Consider the following 17749-nt stretch of genomic DNA (forward strand, 5'->3'; position numbering starts at 1 on the left):
CATTCTCCAAAAGCCCACTGAGGACAGGAGGGGGCGGAATAGATGCTGTGATGCCTTTCATATACATCAGTGATACATCATCAGTATTCACAATCTGTGAACTGCTCAGGCGTAGTGCATGGTGTGGGAGGGGAAAAAAATGGAGGCGATTTAATGTGCTGGCAGGTTTGTTTATATTTATTGATATCTGCCATTATCAGACACGTGTATGTCTGCGTTGCACCTCCCCAGAGTTCCACCTCTGTTATCTCACTCAAATAATACAGATGTGGGTGTGTTACAACACATGATAAACGATTATTATCCAGATTACTGAGGTGATGGTGACGTTTTAGTGAGATGGCTATGGTTCAGACAGGATTTTAAAAAGAAAAAGGAAAAACAACCCTTTCATTCACTCTATATATTTCAAGTTAGCTTGTTTTTGCCTTTTTTTTTAAAGCAACCCCATATATATGAGTTTATGGTGGTGTGGTGTTTAGCACTCGTTCCTAAAGGTAGTGGGTTAAAATCCACCAGCTACTCTACCAGAGTTTAAATGTTCTCCATTGCACAGGAAAGGCTAATTGGTGATTTTCAAAGTGACTGGTGTGAATGGTTGTCTCATTGTGTTAGCTCGGCAATAGACTGCCAACCTGTGGAGGATGTACCCCATCTTTCACCCTGTGACAGCTGCAACCACCCCCACAACCCTGAGCTGGATAGGTGCAAGAAAATGAATGGATGGAATTATTACCAATAGCGGCAAAGCATAAAAATACACTTCACAGACATAAAGGGAATGATTCAGGCTAGCTTGTTTATTTTCCTTTTCCATGTTTCTCAGGTCGATATCCACAGCCTGCGTGTGAAACTCTGCTCATGCATTATTCTTAGTCAAACCTCCAGTGATGCAACACTAAGCAAAACATATTGAATGACGTTACATAGCACGGGTTTTACAGTGGGGAAATGAACATCCAGTAAAATGGCTCCTGGTTTAAAAAAAACAACTAAATAAATAAAAAGCTAATTAACTCTACTGACAAACAAAGCACGAGATGTAGCAAATTCTAAAACTACAGGTAATGATATTAAAAAGCAGGCACTGACACAGAATATTGGAAAGCTAAGGCACCGAGCTCAAAGACAGTCTGACTGATCAGTGGTGGGGAGCTGGATGAACACCTACCGCGGTATCGGTTGGCTGAATAGGAGCAGGTGAGTGGAGAGGAGAGGCAGATCAGGTGACACTACTGACAAGAAAGGACAGGCATGTGGGAGTGGTAGTGACTGACATGACAACAGAGTTAGCGCATGGAAAAATTACCCTAGTGACTGAATGAAAACCCCAGGATGTGACAGCTTGGCTCATTTTAAATTCTTGACCAGCTTTGCTAAACTGAAAGAATCCCCCGGCTCACTTAATTACCGGTAAACAATAAAATAAAGAAAAAAGAATCAGTAGAAAATCTGGTATCTGTAGTGGTTTTATACATTTGTTATATGTCATCCAATCAACAGGGAACCTCACATCTGACACTGAAAACCACAACGCTACATGACTATATGTTAAATGTTGTGCATGTATGGGTGTGTATTAAAGGTTTATTTTAGGTTGTGTACATGGAGCTTTCAGTAGCAGACTGTCGTAAAAAAAGGCAGTCCCTGGTCTAATATTAAAAGGCAGCGTGTAACTGAGGCTTCAGAGTATGAGGGGGGGCATTGTCCATGTTAATCTAGGTCAGAGGGCCAAGACCAGGAAGCTGTAACTGGAGAATGATTTGAGATTACCGGGGATGAGTCCAGTAGCTGATGCCTGTCCAGGGATTATCTGAGAGCATGGGTGAATAACGCTGAGTGGCAGCACTGGCTCACATAAACTTTCCCTGGCCTGTGGTGGCTCCTGTTTCAGTGCCCTCCGTTTATGAAGCTCAGCTGCAGGAACTACGAGAAGAGGAGGTGCTGAACACGTGCTGGGAATATAAAGAGGTTGGCACACAACCACATGTCACTGCAATCATCAAACACTGTTTGGAAGAGTCATGTGAAAATGATAAACACACACTCAGAGGCAGGAGTGAACCTGGAGGCTCTTTATCGCCCCCTGCAGGACACCTGAAGTAAGCCAGCTCGACTTTTCCGTTTATGTGTATCACCTCGCAAAATCCTTGCTTTGCTGTACACAGTGATGATGATGATGCAAAAACATTTGGAAAAGAAAAAAAACACAACTAAAAACCAGTCATGAACCTCAGGTAGTTTTTTTTAAAGTCTTCTTTATATTGTTTGTCAATCAAAAGATGAAAACAGACATGGCAGCCGTGTTGTCTTTATGTTCAATCAGAAAAACCTGCAAAACAAGGCGAACTCTAGAGAAGGCACACAAGACAGAGTGGTTAACTACAGTATGTCCTCAGATGGCAAGGGAGCATCCATTCACCTGGATATACAAATACAGACAGTGACAGCACATCCAGGAAGAAGCTGGGGCTCTTTCCCATCATAACAAAGTATACTTTTTAAAATACTTGTAATTTTCATCGTTTCCCTTACACGATTAAAAAAATAAACCCCATCAGAGCCCAAATAAAGCCAATTTATCAAGTAAATGAATGAAGACTGATCTCTTATCAGCCTTTTAAACATACTGTAATGCTGCAGCTGGTTAGGTTAGCTTGGCATAAAAATCAATGAGAAACAGTCTGGCTTTGACTGGGAATGCTCTTCTGAAGCTCCTGAATTAATGCATAATTTCGCCACTTGTAAAAAAAAGAAAAAAAAATGGAAACGTTTGGCTCATAGTGGAGTTAGGGGACACCCAATACAGCAGGGGAACTTCCTCATGTCCACTCTTCATGCTTTAGTTGCTAAAAGTCTTAAATTTACTGGTACAAAAGTCGCATTGAAAACAAGGAAAAGCACATTTCCCCAAACGGATTTTAGCAGCCTCCCGTGTTTAAATGCTTCTACGTGACAAAAATAAAACCAACAACACGTCCAGACTTCTGTAACCTATCTGCCAGGAAATGCAATGGATTTAAAAAGTTGTAAATATTTACAGAAGCAGCAAGTTCACCTCACTTCAATAAAATAAGGTGTAAACGTTTCCTCTGTTACCCTCCAAAGGAAAAGCTGCACATTTACAAGAGTCACACACTTAGTATAGTATAAAACATACACGCGTGCCCCGGGAAACAGTCCGCGTTCACAGGACTTTTACTCATAAAAACCTCAAAAGGCTCCATTCAAGTCCAGCAACACAGCAACGTTTCTTACAGTACCGTCTCTTTAAGTTAGTAGTGGTGATGAGGCGTGAGGCATGTAGTTTCACCGTCAAACGTCTTTACGTACAAACCAAAAACGTAATAAAGAGATAAAATACAACCAAACACAACCAAACAGTACAGAGCCAATGAGAATCTTCTGGATAGAAGAACAGTGAATCCAATCAGGAGTGGAGGGATGATCAGCTGTCGGCCGGTCGCCTTTAAGACGCGAGCCGGGAGAGGCCCTCGGCATGGACGACCTTCGGCGTTGAAGTGAAAGGGAGTGGAGCAGCTGCCGGTAGCGATAGCAACCTGCCGATTGAAACGCGAGCTCCTCGTCCAGCTGGCCGGCACAGCCGCGAGTAGCAACTGCTGCCAGTCCGGTCGCTGCGTCACAGCCGGATTGCTTCTCCAGCTCCGCATCATGCTCTCAAACGAGGCACACGGTCAGCGGTAGTCCTCAAGTCTCACCTCACTCCCACTTCTGTTTGTCTCAAGAGCGCATGACTGAGCATGGACGAAGTGTTCCGTCCTCCTCCAAAGCACTCCGCTCTCTTCTCTAGTTTTTGGGGTAGATTTTTTCATAGAAGAAATTTTGGGCCAGCAGGTAGAGTTCCCCGTCCTTTTCCCGGACAGCATGCGCCCTGACGAACTGGAACTGCTCCAGGGCAAATTCATAGAAGTCGTTCTCCATCTTCCAGATGGTGGACTGCTGCAGCTTGGCAATCGACTCCTTTGTGGGTGGCTTCTTCTCGCTGGTCTTCCTTAGGTGGGACTTCTTACCTGTGATGCGAGTGGGAGGAACAACATGGGATTAAAGGACATGAACTCAATCATTCAGTACTTAGTACACAAGCGGCCTGTTATATTTACTGGTAATGCATTTAAGTGTTACTTTTGCAGAAGCGATTGTTGCAGTTCTTCTGTTAATCCACTGGCATTAACAACAAGCAGCTTCAATCAGAACGACACCTTTTCTTTTTTCCGAGATCTTTGAACAGTTGCCATTTTCACATGAAACAGCAGCAGCTTCTTTTCTGTTTAGGCGCGTGGCCTTCATTAAAGTGACTTCCTGCTGCTTCGTGTCAAAATGGCTGCCGTGACAACAGCAACATTAAAGCAAACTTAGTGTGAGCTTTTTCTAATATAAACTACACAACCGACAACAACAAAATCCTACATAACACTGCTATCTGTATGTCCAATAAACAGCTAACACTAAACATGTGTGTCTCTGTGTGTGGGGGAGGCTGTCTTAAAGGGCCAGTTCACCTAAAAATAGGACTTTTATTCATTTAGATTGTGCTGGTGTGTGACGCACAGTTATTTAAGCCTTTTCTTCAGAAATGTAAAAATAAAATACATAAGTGTGGGTGGGGGGGGGGAATTGGGGGCCACCTCCTTGTAGGCAACAAAAATTGCTTCGACAAGCAATTGCAGGTAGGCATGGTGACCACTTTCTTTTGCAAAACATCAAATAGGTCACCGGTTGGGAGGCAACTCATCTCCAACCCGTCTCCAAACAAGACTGCAGTCACTTTCAGACCGATCGGCAAACGTTTGAAAACAATTGTTGTGTCAACTGTCAGTCTTTGCAGAAGGGGGACTTGAATTAACTGCTTATATTTTGGTTATATTCCTATATTTAAGCAAAGCATAATCAAGATGGATCAGACTCAGCAGATTTTATAGCCAGTATCTCCAAAACAAGGCAACCTGCACCAAAAAGACACTATATTGCCAAAACTATATGCTCGTCTGCCGTCACAAGCACTTGCGTGAGATCCCAATTTAATCCATTGGCTTTAATATGATAAACCCATTCCACAAAGCTCTCTACATACAGTTCTTGAGCTAATCTGAAGCCCACATGAAGTTTGAAGATCTGTAGCATTGACTCTACAGAAAGTTGTCCACCTCTGCACATTATACATCACAGTATCTTTTATACAGCTGTGGCCATGAAAGTGATTGGAACACCTGAATTAGAAGATTTGGATGGGTGAATGAATACTTCTGGCAATATAGTGTATCTAAAAGGAATAAATAGCCCTACAATAAAGATGAATAATAGATAAATATGACTTTGCAGTTAACTGTCCGTTTAACTCTGGAAACAGGCTACTAAATAGTGTCAAGTGTATTTGCTCTGTATTAAAAAAACCAAACAAACCCAAAACAAAAACCACGCACTGTAAAATAAGTAGTTCTTTAATTAACTGTTAATTGCCTGACACTTGACTAGGCACAGTGACTGTGCATCATCACTGTGCAGTAGTCAGAGAAATAAAAAACAAACAAACAAACAGAAAGAAGCACCACAAACGGTCATGCGTTATCTACAGTCCTCTGGTTTGACCAGACTGAAAGTCACAGATAACTTACTAATGCCAGAAACCTGGCAACCAGGTGCTAGCTGAGTAATTTAGTAAACATTAGCTGTACCCGTGCACAAAGAAATGAGACAGATCAAGACGACGTGACATTTGAATGTGAGACTTAGTCTTCAGATTAATTGTTTAATGCGCTCGGGTATATTGAATCATTGTGCATCGGCGTGATTGTCACACCGGACCCTATTGTGCTGCCCATTATTCATTCTGGCTGCACTCATTATAACTAATCTGTAACTACATCAGTGAAGCAGCACGACTGCATTTTGATCACAGCCGATCACAGGAGAGCGATTCAAAGCGCTAATGAACAACCGCAGCACGTAAACACACAATATTTAGCCCTGAAATTGCAGTGAGAGGATTGAAGCAGCAAATTAATTATATATATATATATATATATATATATATATATATATATATATATTAGGGGTGCAACGATACACAAAATTCACGGTTCGGTTCGATACTTTGGTGTCACGGTTCGATATTTTTTCGATACAAAAAAAATGTTCATGCATTTTTAATTTGTCATTTATTAAAATTATAAATATATATTTTAACTCAAAAGTACAGTTTTTAAATTTAACCCTAACCCTTGTGCGTGTTTTTTATTTTGACAGCGAATGCGCACCTGCGGACCACTTATGTGCAGCCCTGGTTATTTAGCTCGTCATATTGCAGCCACAGAAATTCTTTTGTCCATGAAACCATAAAGCTGCACTTTCTTTTTGCCTTATAGTCTGATTTGTCATAACTTCTCCGTTTTGTGGTAAGCTTTTCTTTGGCTGTCACTTCTTCACCCTGACCTGTCTTATTTGGCTCAGCAGAACTAAAGTATATATCCTGCTGGTTTTACACACGTACTCACATAAGCTCAGCGATTCTCTGCTCGATCAACCTCTCACATGTTTAAGCTTGCTGCGGGAGATTTCACTTGTCATGTTTGCATAGTAAGCTAACGATTAATAAGACGATGTCAGAGGAATTGGTGCACAAATTATCATCACTCACAGATCAGTGCTGTCGCTCTCTATACACAGTTCGCATGATTGCAAAGTGAAAGCAAAAAAACAAGCGCAAATTCAAACGCGACTTCAATATGTCACATATTGACAGTGGCTCACCGATGCCAATGACATAATTACCCAGCTACATTTCTGAAAGAATGCAAAAGCATTGACATATATTTTCCTTCCTACAATAGCCCGACGGGCAGGGAAGAGATAGATTTTGGTAGCCCGACTGGAAAAATCGCTAGCTTCGGGACGTCGGGCTAGCGATATTGCAAGCCCTGTATCTGATTGAGGAATCACTCATCTTTGGAAAAGAGAGTTTATTACAGAGAAATGTCTCTTTCCAAAATAAAAGCTATACTATCCGCTTCTTCTGGGCTATATTCTCAGCAGCATAAGGAGAATCATGTGCTAACAGCGGTCTAAATGACTCGGCTAAAGTTAGTAGCATGCTTGCTTTTTTTTGTCTGCTTTCACTTGTCTTTGCACTAGGATGATGTCGGCGTAAATGTGCAGTCATATTCGTTGTGTTCCCACTAGTGCATTCAGGTTAATCTCGTTGAAATGACCTTAACGCCACAACACGGCAAATCTCCGTTAACGAGCTAGCTCCGTGCATGGGGCTAGACGGCCAACATGTTAACGAGCTAACTGCGCTAACACACTAGTTCACACCAATGTAATTGAGCATTGCATGGCACATCCAACATACTGTTTTACTTTAGTCCATGACTCGCTTACCTTCAGGGTCATACGTCACATGAAAACCAAAATAATTCCAAACGCCAGATCTGAATGAGGTTCAATTTGCCTGTTGCAAGGAGAGCTTAACTTCTGTCTCGCTAGCTTGCCCTGCGCTCTTCCTTCTGACTATGCTGTCTGTTTTGAGCGCTCAGTGGATCTGCGCTGGACAGTGCAGCCTAGGCGGAGTAGTCGAACACAGATTCACTGAGCGCTCAACACAGACAGCATCGTCAGAAGGAAAATTGATAAAATAAATTACAAATGTTGTATTGTTCGATACATATGCATACCGAACCGAAAGCACTGTATCGAACGGTTCAATATCGATACGAATATCGTTGCACCCCTAATATATATATATATATATATATATATATATATATATATATATATATATATATATATATATAATTATTATTATTTTTTTATTTAAACTGTGTGGCAGGAGCAGCACCTGTTTTGTACAGCTCAGTGGCTCCTTTGAAGAAGCGTGGCAGCGCGGCCTCCAGCATCATGACAAAATCTTCCAGCTCTTCTGTTACGCCGACCAACATGTACTCATTCACCAGGTTGTACTTTGCCTGCTCCAGAGCCCACTGACTGCCCACGTTCCTACACACAAAAAAAAGAAAAAAAAGTCATGTTTTTCTTTTCGATGTGGATATTTTCTCTTTATTCTCAGGGAGTCGCTGCTCTGCTGGATGGGAAAAAAATATCCCACACAGCTTGGAAAAACTGAGCAGAAATGGAGGGGAAGAATGATGTAAGGCCTGACACGGAGGAAGAGGAGGTGATGGAGAGAAGAGCAGCAGAGAGGAGCTGAAAGACAGACAGGATGAACGATTAGGTGAGCCGTGAGTCAGGAGAGGGTTGAGACAACAGGAGAGCGGAGCAAAAGGAAAAAAAAAAAAAAAGCTTGGTAGTGAAAATAAAATAAGGATTGTTTAAACCTATAAAGTAAATTGTTGGCAAGGCCTTCTTAAACACATCAATCTATGACTGGCTGCACTGACCTCACCTTTTTGTCTTCACTATTTATTTAATGTTTCCAAGGGCCTTTCCATTACTTTAATATACTGCTCTCTAAATCCCAGACACTCAGACCTTCAGTCAGCAAGAGGGTAGATGGATTAGTCAGGGTGAGAGGGAAGAGTAGGGTCAGCGAGAGACTGATAAAAAAGGAAGAAAACACAATGTAGAGAGAACGGCTCAAGGCAGTGAGAGGGCTACTGGAGACCTTGAGGAGAGAGTGTAGCAAAGCAGAGAATGACTGAATGTGGTGCTCTACTGAAGAAGACTGATACATCACGTCTTTTTTAACAATTTCATCTGCATGCGCCGAGGAAAAGACAAGGTCAGTGACTTTGCTTGTTTGTGTTGTTGACAACAAACCCAGAGAAAAATATCTCACCGCTGCATTTATTCCTACCCTAACAGTGGTGTTAAATCTGAACCCAACCGAGCATATTTAACATTTGATACTGTGTAAATGCATCGAGCCAATCCTGATTTATTCTTATTTTGCTCCCAAGGAGGCAGAATTATAATGCAGTTTTTTTTTTTAAGTGCTCTTGAGCAATGGTACTCTGGGCTTTCAGAAGTTTTTCTTCAGACATCGGCTGCTTTTTCGCTCACTTTCAGTCAAGTTCTTGTACCTGACTGTTTTAGGAGGAACCGGTTTTCTTTCGGAGGCCAAGGAGCAGACCCAGGACACGCTGAAGGGATTATGTCTGTCAGCTGCCCTGGGAATGCCTTGGTGTTCCACCGGACAAGCTAGAGGAGGTGGCCACGGAGAGGGAGGTCTGGGCTTTTCTGCTAAGACTGCTGCCCCGCGACCCAGAAAAGCGAAACAAGATGGATAGATGTTTTAATAGTCTGTCTTTAACCACTCTTTTATGAAAACATTAAATCTGCCCTGTCAACCAATTTCTGCAGTTGAATCCGTAGAAAATGCTGAAGATAACACAGTTAAACTGGCATAAAACAGTACTTTTGCACCAACAAGGTGATTCCCAAAAGAACTATTAGCCAAAAACTCAGCATGGTGTGCAGCGTGTCCTTAACCCCCCCAAAAACTGGACATTGGAGGATAAAAGAAATGGCAAGTTTAAAAAAAACAACCTCCCTGTGACTGATGAACAGTATCTGAAAAGTCATGTGTTTAAGAAACAGTTAAACACCCAGCACAGGCCTGACACAGGACCTGCAACATTAGTTGATCCATCCACTGATTGCCAACAGCAATAATGCTACATAAAAGCCTGACATGACTTTGGGATACTTTACTCTCTGCTGTAGTTTTTTCAGGTCTGCTACTTCTTCTTTTGTTCTCATCTTGTCTGCTTTGCTCATTTAAAAAAAAATTTTTTTTTAAAACACACAATGCACACCTCAAAGAAAACAAAACAGTGTATTGATTTATAGCTACACTATTTTATAGGGTATCATTAAGCCTGTTCATTCCTGTTTTTGGTTGCAATATAACCAGATCTCTTCTGTCAACATGCAAATGTATAAAAAAAGGAGACACGTTTGATAATCTCAGACTCAGTGTGGTCTGAATGCGACACAGCAGGAGCAGCAGGTGTTTGAATTCTCACCAGCATTCGGAGTAGTGACCACAGAAAAAGGGAATCTGGAGCCAGAGCTTCTCGGGAGCGCAGTCCGAGCCACCAGCTGATACACATTCATCGAACGTCTGAAACACAGAACATGAAAAACACCAAGAAAGCAGACGAAAAGATAAGTGTTCCTTCATATTAGACCTTCATATCCCTTAATGCACTGAGAAACAAAAGAAAGACGACAACATTCCGAAGTAGCTTTATGCACAAATATAATCCTGAAGCTACACGGAGCCTTTAAAAGGTACTTTAAGTGGTTATTTTCCACAGTTTAGTCAGAACTTCAATTCTCCAGTAATTTTTTCTTCTAGTTCAAAAGAAAAAACAAAACACACATTTGGGAGAAATGAAAGAGAGGGAATTTTGTTTTAACTGGAATTACCACCTCACAGTGGTATGCTAGTTAAGTAGCTGGTAACAACCCAGTCTGGTGACATTTTATGTCACCACTTCATCGGATTTTCCTGTTAGAGGCATTTGTGTGAAATTTAGCGATAATTAAACTGCGAATTCTCGACTTTGGTGAGGTGACACTGATCTTGACTACTAACTTTTAATGAGCTCATCCTTGAGTCCAAATGAACATTTGTGCCAGATGTAATTAGATTGTTTTTGCTAGCATTCCTGATGTTTTTCCATTTATAACCACGGGATTCAACCACGGACACCCCAAAACCACTCAATGCCTTGATGACTGTCGGCAGCACAGAGGCCTCGAAATGCTGAGCTCTGGAAGATAAACGCTCGGTTTGATCACTCAAGCCAAATATTAAGTGAGATTTCATCCACAGATCCCTGTTATTTAAATGAAAATGAATCCATTCTTTAAATAAAAGAATAAAGCTGTTTTACCTTCTTGTCTCCTTGTTTTCTGCGTCTCAAGCCGGGCCTGTAGTCGTCCCCGAAACGTAAAAAGTAATAATAGGACACCAGCCTTTCAATTGGGTCCCTAATCACATTTATGTAGATGGGCTTCTTCTTCACCCCGAACCTGAGGAGAATTACTCGTTTCAGAAAGCTCACCAGGAATGAAATCAAAATGCATGAAACAGAATTTTTGTTTTTATGCAATTTTGTTTTCTTAAACATTCAAATGGCTACAATTTGCTTTTCACTCTGAGAGTGAACAGCTTTAAGTGACCACAAGGTGGAGTCAGCTGATCAAAGCCACAGCAGGGTGGATTAACTGGTTACAGGGCTGTGGAGAAAAAAAAAAACAACACTATGTGAAATGAAGGCTTCTTTACTTGGTGAAATCCAGGAAGGAGACGTGTCCGTGGTAGAAAGCCGGCTTCATTTCCCTCCATTCAGTCACATTCTTTACAAACCGCACCTGAACAAACCAAAATCAACATATCACAATAATGACCTCCGTAGCAGACAAAGATGATCAGGTGTAGGAAGATGGAGGAAACGCAGGTCCCCTGACCTGGTCCTGGAGGGACATGACCGGGTTGTTCTTGGTGGTGTTGATGTGCAGGACGTGGTAGTGGTTCTTCCCGCACAGGTCGTAGGCGATGTTGGTGAAGGAAGTGCTGGCTGTCTTGGGCACCCGGTTGTAGATGATGACCACGTCATCCTCGCTGTCGGACAGCGCTGCGGCTGAGTCCCGCTCCCGCAGGCTGTCTTGCGTGTGCCTCTGCTCGATCTCTCGTACCTCGTGTCTGGCGATGGCTCGTTCTGGGGAGACGAACGGAAATTAGAAAAAGGCGAGTTCAAGATGCAGAAGTTAGATTTTTTTTTTTTAAATGAGAGTTGCCTGAAAGGAAAGATTAAAAAAGTCCTTCGGTGAGTTACTGATTACTCAAGCTCCAGGTGAAGCTATTCTCAAGCTGAACTTGACCTTTGACCTCCCTGTGAAGCAGAATAACAGCAGGAACTTTTCCGTGAAAAAGGTCCAGCTCATTTGTTAAACTACTGATCGATTTAAGAGAAAAATAAGAAGACCACATGCTCCAGTTTGATTTCAGAGCATCCCAAATCCTCAAAGCTTTGTGTTTTTTTCTTACTTACAACTATGATCCAACACTCACTGTACTTGATATGCATGCTACAAATATAGTCTTTGATTCAAATCTGATCCACTTACACCTTAAAATATCGTGTTTCCTTGTCAGAAGCGTCAGCGCTGTGTGAGAGACTAAACTGTAACTTCATTAAAAATGGATTTTCATTTCACCATCTGTCGGGAGAGCTTCAAGATCTTTCCCTGCTTCACGCCGAGGATCAAGAGTAATGTCAAACAGGAATATTAGGTAATCATTTTGTGAGCAGCCCATTTCACACTGTGGTACTGCTTCTCTTGTTCGCTAATCAGATTCATCTTTAATATCAGTCCTCTACCTTTACTTTCACTCTCCTCATTTAACTGCAGAGTGGACTGTGTGTTTGCTCATATTTTAGATCAAATAAATGTACCTTCATTTGGACTAGCATGGAGAACAGGCTCAGGGTAATGGCAAATGATTCTTCTGAGAAAGGTGTCACATAAAGGGGAGTGGGAAAGGGAACAGTAAGAGGTGGTTCAGGGTTAGAGGTTGGCAGTTATTTTGTGGCTAACTGGATATTTGCAGGACATCAATGTAGCTTAAATGAGAAGGGTGGAGGGTTTTTTGTGAGGCGTGGGGGGGCTGTTTCCACCTAAACACTGCACGAAGCTGCAGAAAAGCCAGACCCCAGTAGCTCGGTGTGAATAGATTGAACACAAAGAAGGCCTGGCCTTTGTCGTCCTTGGGCTTTTCTTTATCTGAATTCGCCTCAGATTGACGGGTGTTGACAAAGCCTCAGAGTGCTCTGCAGGAAGCATGGAGAGAGAAGAAGGGTGTTTGTACGAGGAGGGGAGGCAGCACAACACTGGAGAACCTAATACCCGTGGGAGCTCCCAGCGGAGCCACTAGGCTCCTAAAAACCTTTCCTAATGCCATGCCTGGCAACTGAGACACAGTTACAGCTTGGACCTGGCCTGGACGTCTTTCCAGGCTGGCATCTGGCACCAAAAGGCCAATTAAGATGTCATCTGCGATTCCGGCAGCCTCCCCTTCATCTGTGTGAATGCGAACATACTCTCAGCCCCTGCTCTTACACCTTCCCGAGCAGCTGTTAATGTTCCACTCATGAAAGCGAGATCTGGTTTCTGACGGTGCCTCGTCGTTTCCGCATGCTCACAACTGGACTGATGGCGTGGAGACGTGCCAGGTGGCTGTAATGGCTGAAGGCTGTCAGCGTGCAGAACAGCTGTAATGGAGATGCTCATTCGCATGTCCGTCCAAAGAGCGCCTTGGCCAACAACAACAGAAATAACAGTTGCTATGTTGAAACTTTCCCAACGTGGGATCAAGTGTCGTTTTTGGATTATTTTTAAAATGGAGTACTGCGACTGCAGAGAGAGAATGGCAAAGACAAAAGAAGAGTTTTACGGGTGTGCAGTGCCAGGTGTCTTAAGGACACACTCTTTATTCTCAAAGGTTTTGACAGAGAGTTGACTCATATGAATGATGGGAACCTTAATATAATGGTTATTCCAAATATTATCTTACATTAGGGCTGTTTGATATAACGATATATATCGGATGACGATATAAAAACGTCTATCGTTTCATTTTACGCTATTGTTTGTTTCGTGGTGTCGCAAAATAAACTGTTTACTGTAATATTTTTTTCATCGTTTTGATGGTCACTGTAGTGGCTATATTAATTTCTTAAAGTTCTCTTTTTCTCTTATATTTAATATAACCACACTACGGACGGACACCGCCTGTTTTTATGCGTTGTGGTTAGCAGCAACGATGGGAAAACCATCTCGTGTCCGCTTGTTTATGTTCCACATAAACCTTTCACAATAAAGCTCAAGATCCTGTTGAGACTTTTCAAAATAAACCGAATCACGTGAAAGAAGTAAAAAAAGAGCCGTCAGGTGCTAAAAAAATAAACCTTAGGCTCAAACGTTAGAACAGGCTTTTCCCCGCAGCACGCCGTGTAATAAATACTCACAAAGAAAACGGCGGGCATTACAACTTATGTCTAAAAATGTCTAGTTTCATGCATCTGTTAAAACACTCGACTCCAGCTACATGACGCGCAGCTGGAAACACTTCCCGCAAGTCGAGCTGCCCGAGATTCACAGAATTCACAGAAAATGTTACATTTTAGTGATTTATATCGTTATCAGGACGATAGAATTCTTATATCGGGATATGAGATTTTGTTCATATCGCACAGCGCTATATTACATCTTAGTTATTTTTCCTATACTTCCCACAATGAGGTCTATATAATTTTGGACAATGACATACTTTTTGTTATTTAAGGGCTGGCAACCACCGACCACAAGGGAAAAAGAAATAATCCCTGACTGGTTGCAAGTGGATGAAAGAGGTAGTCACCGTGAAATTGATGACCCATTGGCAACCACCTGCTTCTAGGGAAAAATGTGCATTCTGCCTCCAGCTGGCAAGTGGTTGCTGGAGGTTGCTGGCAGTTGGTGGTGTAAAAGCTGTCACAAAGAAGTATTCGGTGCTGCGACTATTTGGATCACTAACAGGTTGCTGAGGTCGCCATGATTTTTTTATGGAAGATGCCGACTTGTCTCCAAACACTTGCAAACTAATTACACGATGGCAGTCAAACTCTGCAAACTTAAAACGTGGACATTTTGAACCTTTTGAAATGTGTCGGTTGCTGTGCAAAGCATAACTTTTATTTTGAAGGTGAATGTTCTCCGTTTCTGGTTCGTGTCACTGAGAGAATCACCTTGTAATTACTTTTAACCTGCAAGGGTTTTTTTTAGACCTGTGTGACCGAGGCCTATATGGACAAAAACAAACAAACAAAATGAAAAAAAGCATAATCACTCTCAAGTTTTATGACAAATATAGACACATGTAATTCCTCAATGGTTAATCTAATATTTTCATTAAACCTGAGAGCTTGCACTTTAGCTCGTGCTCATTATATTTCTGTATTTTCAGTACTGTTTGGAAAATAGCTAAAACAATAAAATAACCTGTTTTGATAGATGGGGTCACATGACTGTTGGGGTTTTCTCTCTGATATTGTAGGGTCTTTGCTTTACAATATAAAGTTCCATAAAACTGGCAATTCATGAATCAAAATTAATTAACCTGTAAATTTGTGTTTGATTTGTGCTATTCTTACTGATTATTCAGAAAACGTTCATCATCTGAACTTAAAAGCAGCTTTAATCCACATATCTACCTCACTTCTCACATGCCAAATATATTATGAATGAAAACGTGTTTCCAGTGCTTACAGCTTAAAGAAAGAAAAAGAAACATCTGAAATATTCAACAGCAACTTTTTCCAGTGCTCCAGTTACTCTAAATAATCCACAGGCCTCATGGTTAAAATACAAACACAAATAAATGGAGGTAACTGTTAAAATGTGTTCCCACAGGCTTCAGCTCTGTCCGCCTCGAACCGCAGACATCAGAGAGAGAAGAGAAAGAAAGAGAAGAGCGTGCAATTTGCTTTGCCGTGGAATAAACACACTAATGGAAGAGTATGTGCAGCTTCAGCTTGCAGGGAAGTCTTTCAGTGTCTTGCTTTTAAAACTGAAGGATAGAATAGTGAGAAAACACCGGGGGCTACCGTGTCCCTAACTACAGTGTCTTGAACTATGTGAAGGGGCTGTGAGCCACTTGTTAAAGACACGGCGTTTTGTGCCAAATTTCCAACAGTTAACAAGGAGGCGAAGGGGACACGGAGAGGGCTTCTTGGGCTTTGTAGTAGACGCCCTATTCATTGCAAGATTGAACACACTTGGCGCAAACCTCCATATCAGAGGGCGCCCCACACACAAACTTAAGCTTAGCGCTCCCTTCTGAGGTCATTTAATTAGAGAACAAAAGCCTGAATTACTATGGCCACACAGCAGGCCTCTTTTCATTCCACATTTCCGTCGATTTCCTCCCCTCAAGCCGACTATGTGGATTAAAAGCTAATTATGAACCGTGACGCCAACACGGGTCTTAAACATTGTGACAACTACAAGCCTATTACTCTGAGCTTCATTCAAAGTCAGAGACAGGAGGAAGACAGAGTGCTGGTAGCTGAACATATTTACTAAAGCAATTTAACGCCGATTAGACCCAGGCATTTGAAATCATCATTCATATTCGCCGCCAGATCTGCAGAATGTGACAGGCCGTCATGTATTATTGCTATCACGTCAGATCTGATGGGATAATAAAAGTGGGGGAGAGAAGATGATCCGTTCTCCAAGCAGCTCATAAATTTACCGTCGCTCCGTTACGCCAGTTGGAGCTCTCTGCCTCTTCCCCTGAGAAGTTTAGCCCCTCGAACCGAAGCCTTGAGCTAGGTGGGTAATAGAGATCGGCTATCAGCGGCAGACTGAGGTCTATGGGCTTGTATGGTTCTGCTTGGATGCCGCTGGATTGCAAAATCAATGAAGGATGACAGGCAGGAGATCTAGGTTGCTGCTGTATATATAAAAAAATTGAGTTAGTCTACTGCTGCTGTTTCTCCTCGTCCCCCTCTATATAGACTTGGATGCATGCTACTGTTTTGCAGTGCCAGGTTTCCAGGGGGACAGTTATGTCACCACTGCAGCACTCACGAACATTTGGATAAATTGTGCACTTCTGAATTTCTAATATAATTCAGCCTTTGGACACATTTAGCAGAGGGTGGATTATCAGAGGAAAAAGGAGTAAAGTCAGACCGACAGGGAGAGATTCAGGGATGACCAAACGGAGCAGAACCTGCATTGGCACTGTTAGTTAAGCGATGACAAGGAAAATGAAACATGCTGTGAGAGGAATCTGTTGGTGCAGCTTTTCAGCGCTGCTGGCAGCCGCAGAGAACCGAACACAGAGACAGATAAACAAGGCCGCTTGCACTAAGTGGCTGTGAAGGTGTTGGGTGCATTCAAACGAGATCAGAATGACAGACAGGAACAGAGACGTGCAAAACCCACGCACACTGCAGCGCATTATAAAAAAAGGAGAAAAAAAAAAAGCAACCTTCCTTTAAACTTTAAAACCACACATGAAAACTTTTATTTAATTGCACATTACTTCAGTGGGAAAGAAACCAAAACAAAAACAGAGAAGTCTCCAGCAGACTGAAGTGCTAAGGAAATGGGGGTAATTGCTAACGCCGTGGAACTTTTTCTCCGCTAGATTTGACACATAAGTGCAACATTGACGCTCAAAGAAAGGTTTCATTCACTCGTCGCTTCTCCGCAGTAGCGTACAGCTGGGGGAGACAGAAGGAGGCGGGGGCTTTGTGGAGAAGGAGGGAGGCCAGGACGAACCAGGTCTGAGATGGAGACAGACAAAAATGTGGCCAAAGAATCTGCTCACTGTTTATTATGAGGCAGAGCTGGAGTAGCAGGGATGCCACCAGCCTTTGGTCTCCTCAGCATTATTAGATAAAAGAACCGATATTATCCCAATGAGCTGGTGGAGCCCAACTAGAGGTAAAAGAAAAACGACTTGGATTTCCATTTTCCATGTGGCCAGATACATGATTTTATTTCTGATTGCTAAGATGTATCTGCTGGCTGACAACCTGTCAGTGGTGTGTGAACAGAATAATGAAGGCACTATAATAAATTAACAAGTAGCTTTTATGAGACAGAGCACTAACAGAGTTTCCCAAAGTGTGGGGAGCAGAGCCATTGCGGGGGCATGAAAATAAAAAAAAATGTTTACAAATATTCTTGTAAAACAAAGCGGGGCCTA

General features: G+C 42.2%; 1 protein-coding gene across 1 annotated transcript in view; it reads right to left on the minus strand.

Moving 5' to 3' along the window:
- Nucleotides 1–2652: 2652 nt before the first annotated feature.
- Nucleotides 2653–17749, minus strand: part of hs2st1a (heparan sulfate 2-O-sulfotransferase 1a) — a 31960-nt gene continuing 16863 nt past the window's right edge. Inside the window, exons 2-7 of the mRNA XM_085388344.1 lie at nucleotides 11455–11705; nucleotides 11273–11358; nucleotides 10878–11016; nucleotides 10002–10099; nucleotides 7856–8013; nucleotides 2653–4031 (exon numbers count right to left, since the gene is read on the minus strand). Of these exons, the coding sequence (XP_085244470.1) occupies nucleotides 3808–4031; nucleotides 7856–8013; nucleotides 10002–10099; nucleotides 10878–11016; nucleotides 11273–11358; nucleotides 11455–11705 (956 nt within the window). The 3' untranslated portion in view covers nucleotides 2653–3807. The remainder of the gene's footprint in view (nucleotides 4032–7855; nucleotides 8014–10001; nucleotides 10100–10877; nucleotides 11017–11272; nucleotides 11359–11454; nucleotides 11706–17749) is intronic.

This window comes from Rhamphochromis longiceps, linkage group LG18 (genome assembly GCF_057381845.1).
Source record: "Rhamphochromis longiceps isolate RC_006_pf linkage group LG18, R_longiceps_female_GT1.1, whole genome shotgun sequence".
In the NCBI taxonomy this organism is placed as follows: domain Eukaryota; kingdom Metazoa; phylum Chordata; class Actinopteri; order Cichliformes; family Cichlidae; genus Rhamphochromis; species Rhamphochromis longiceps.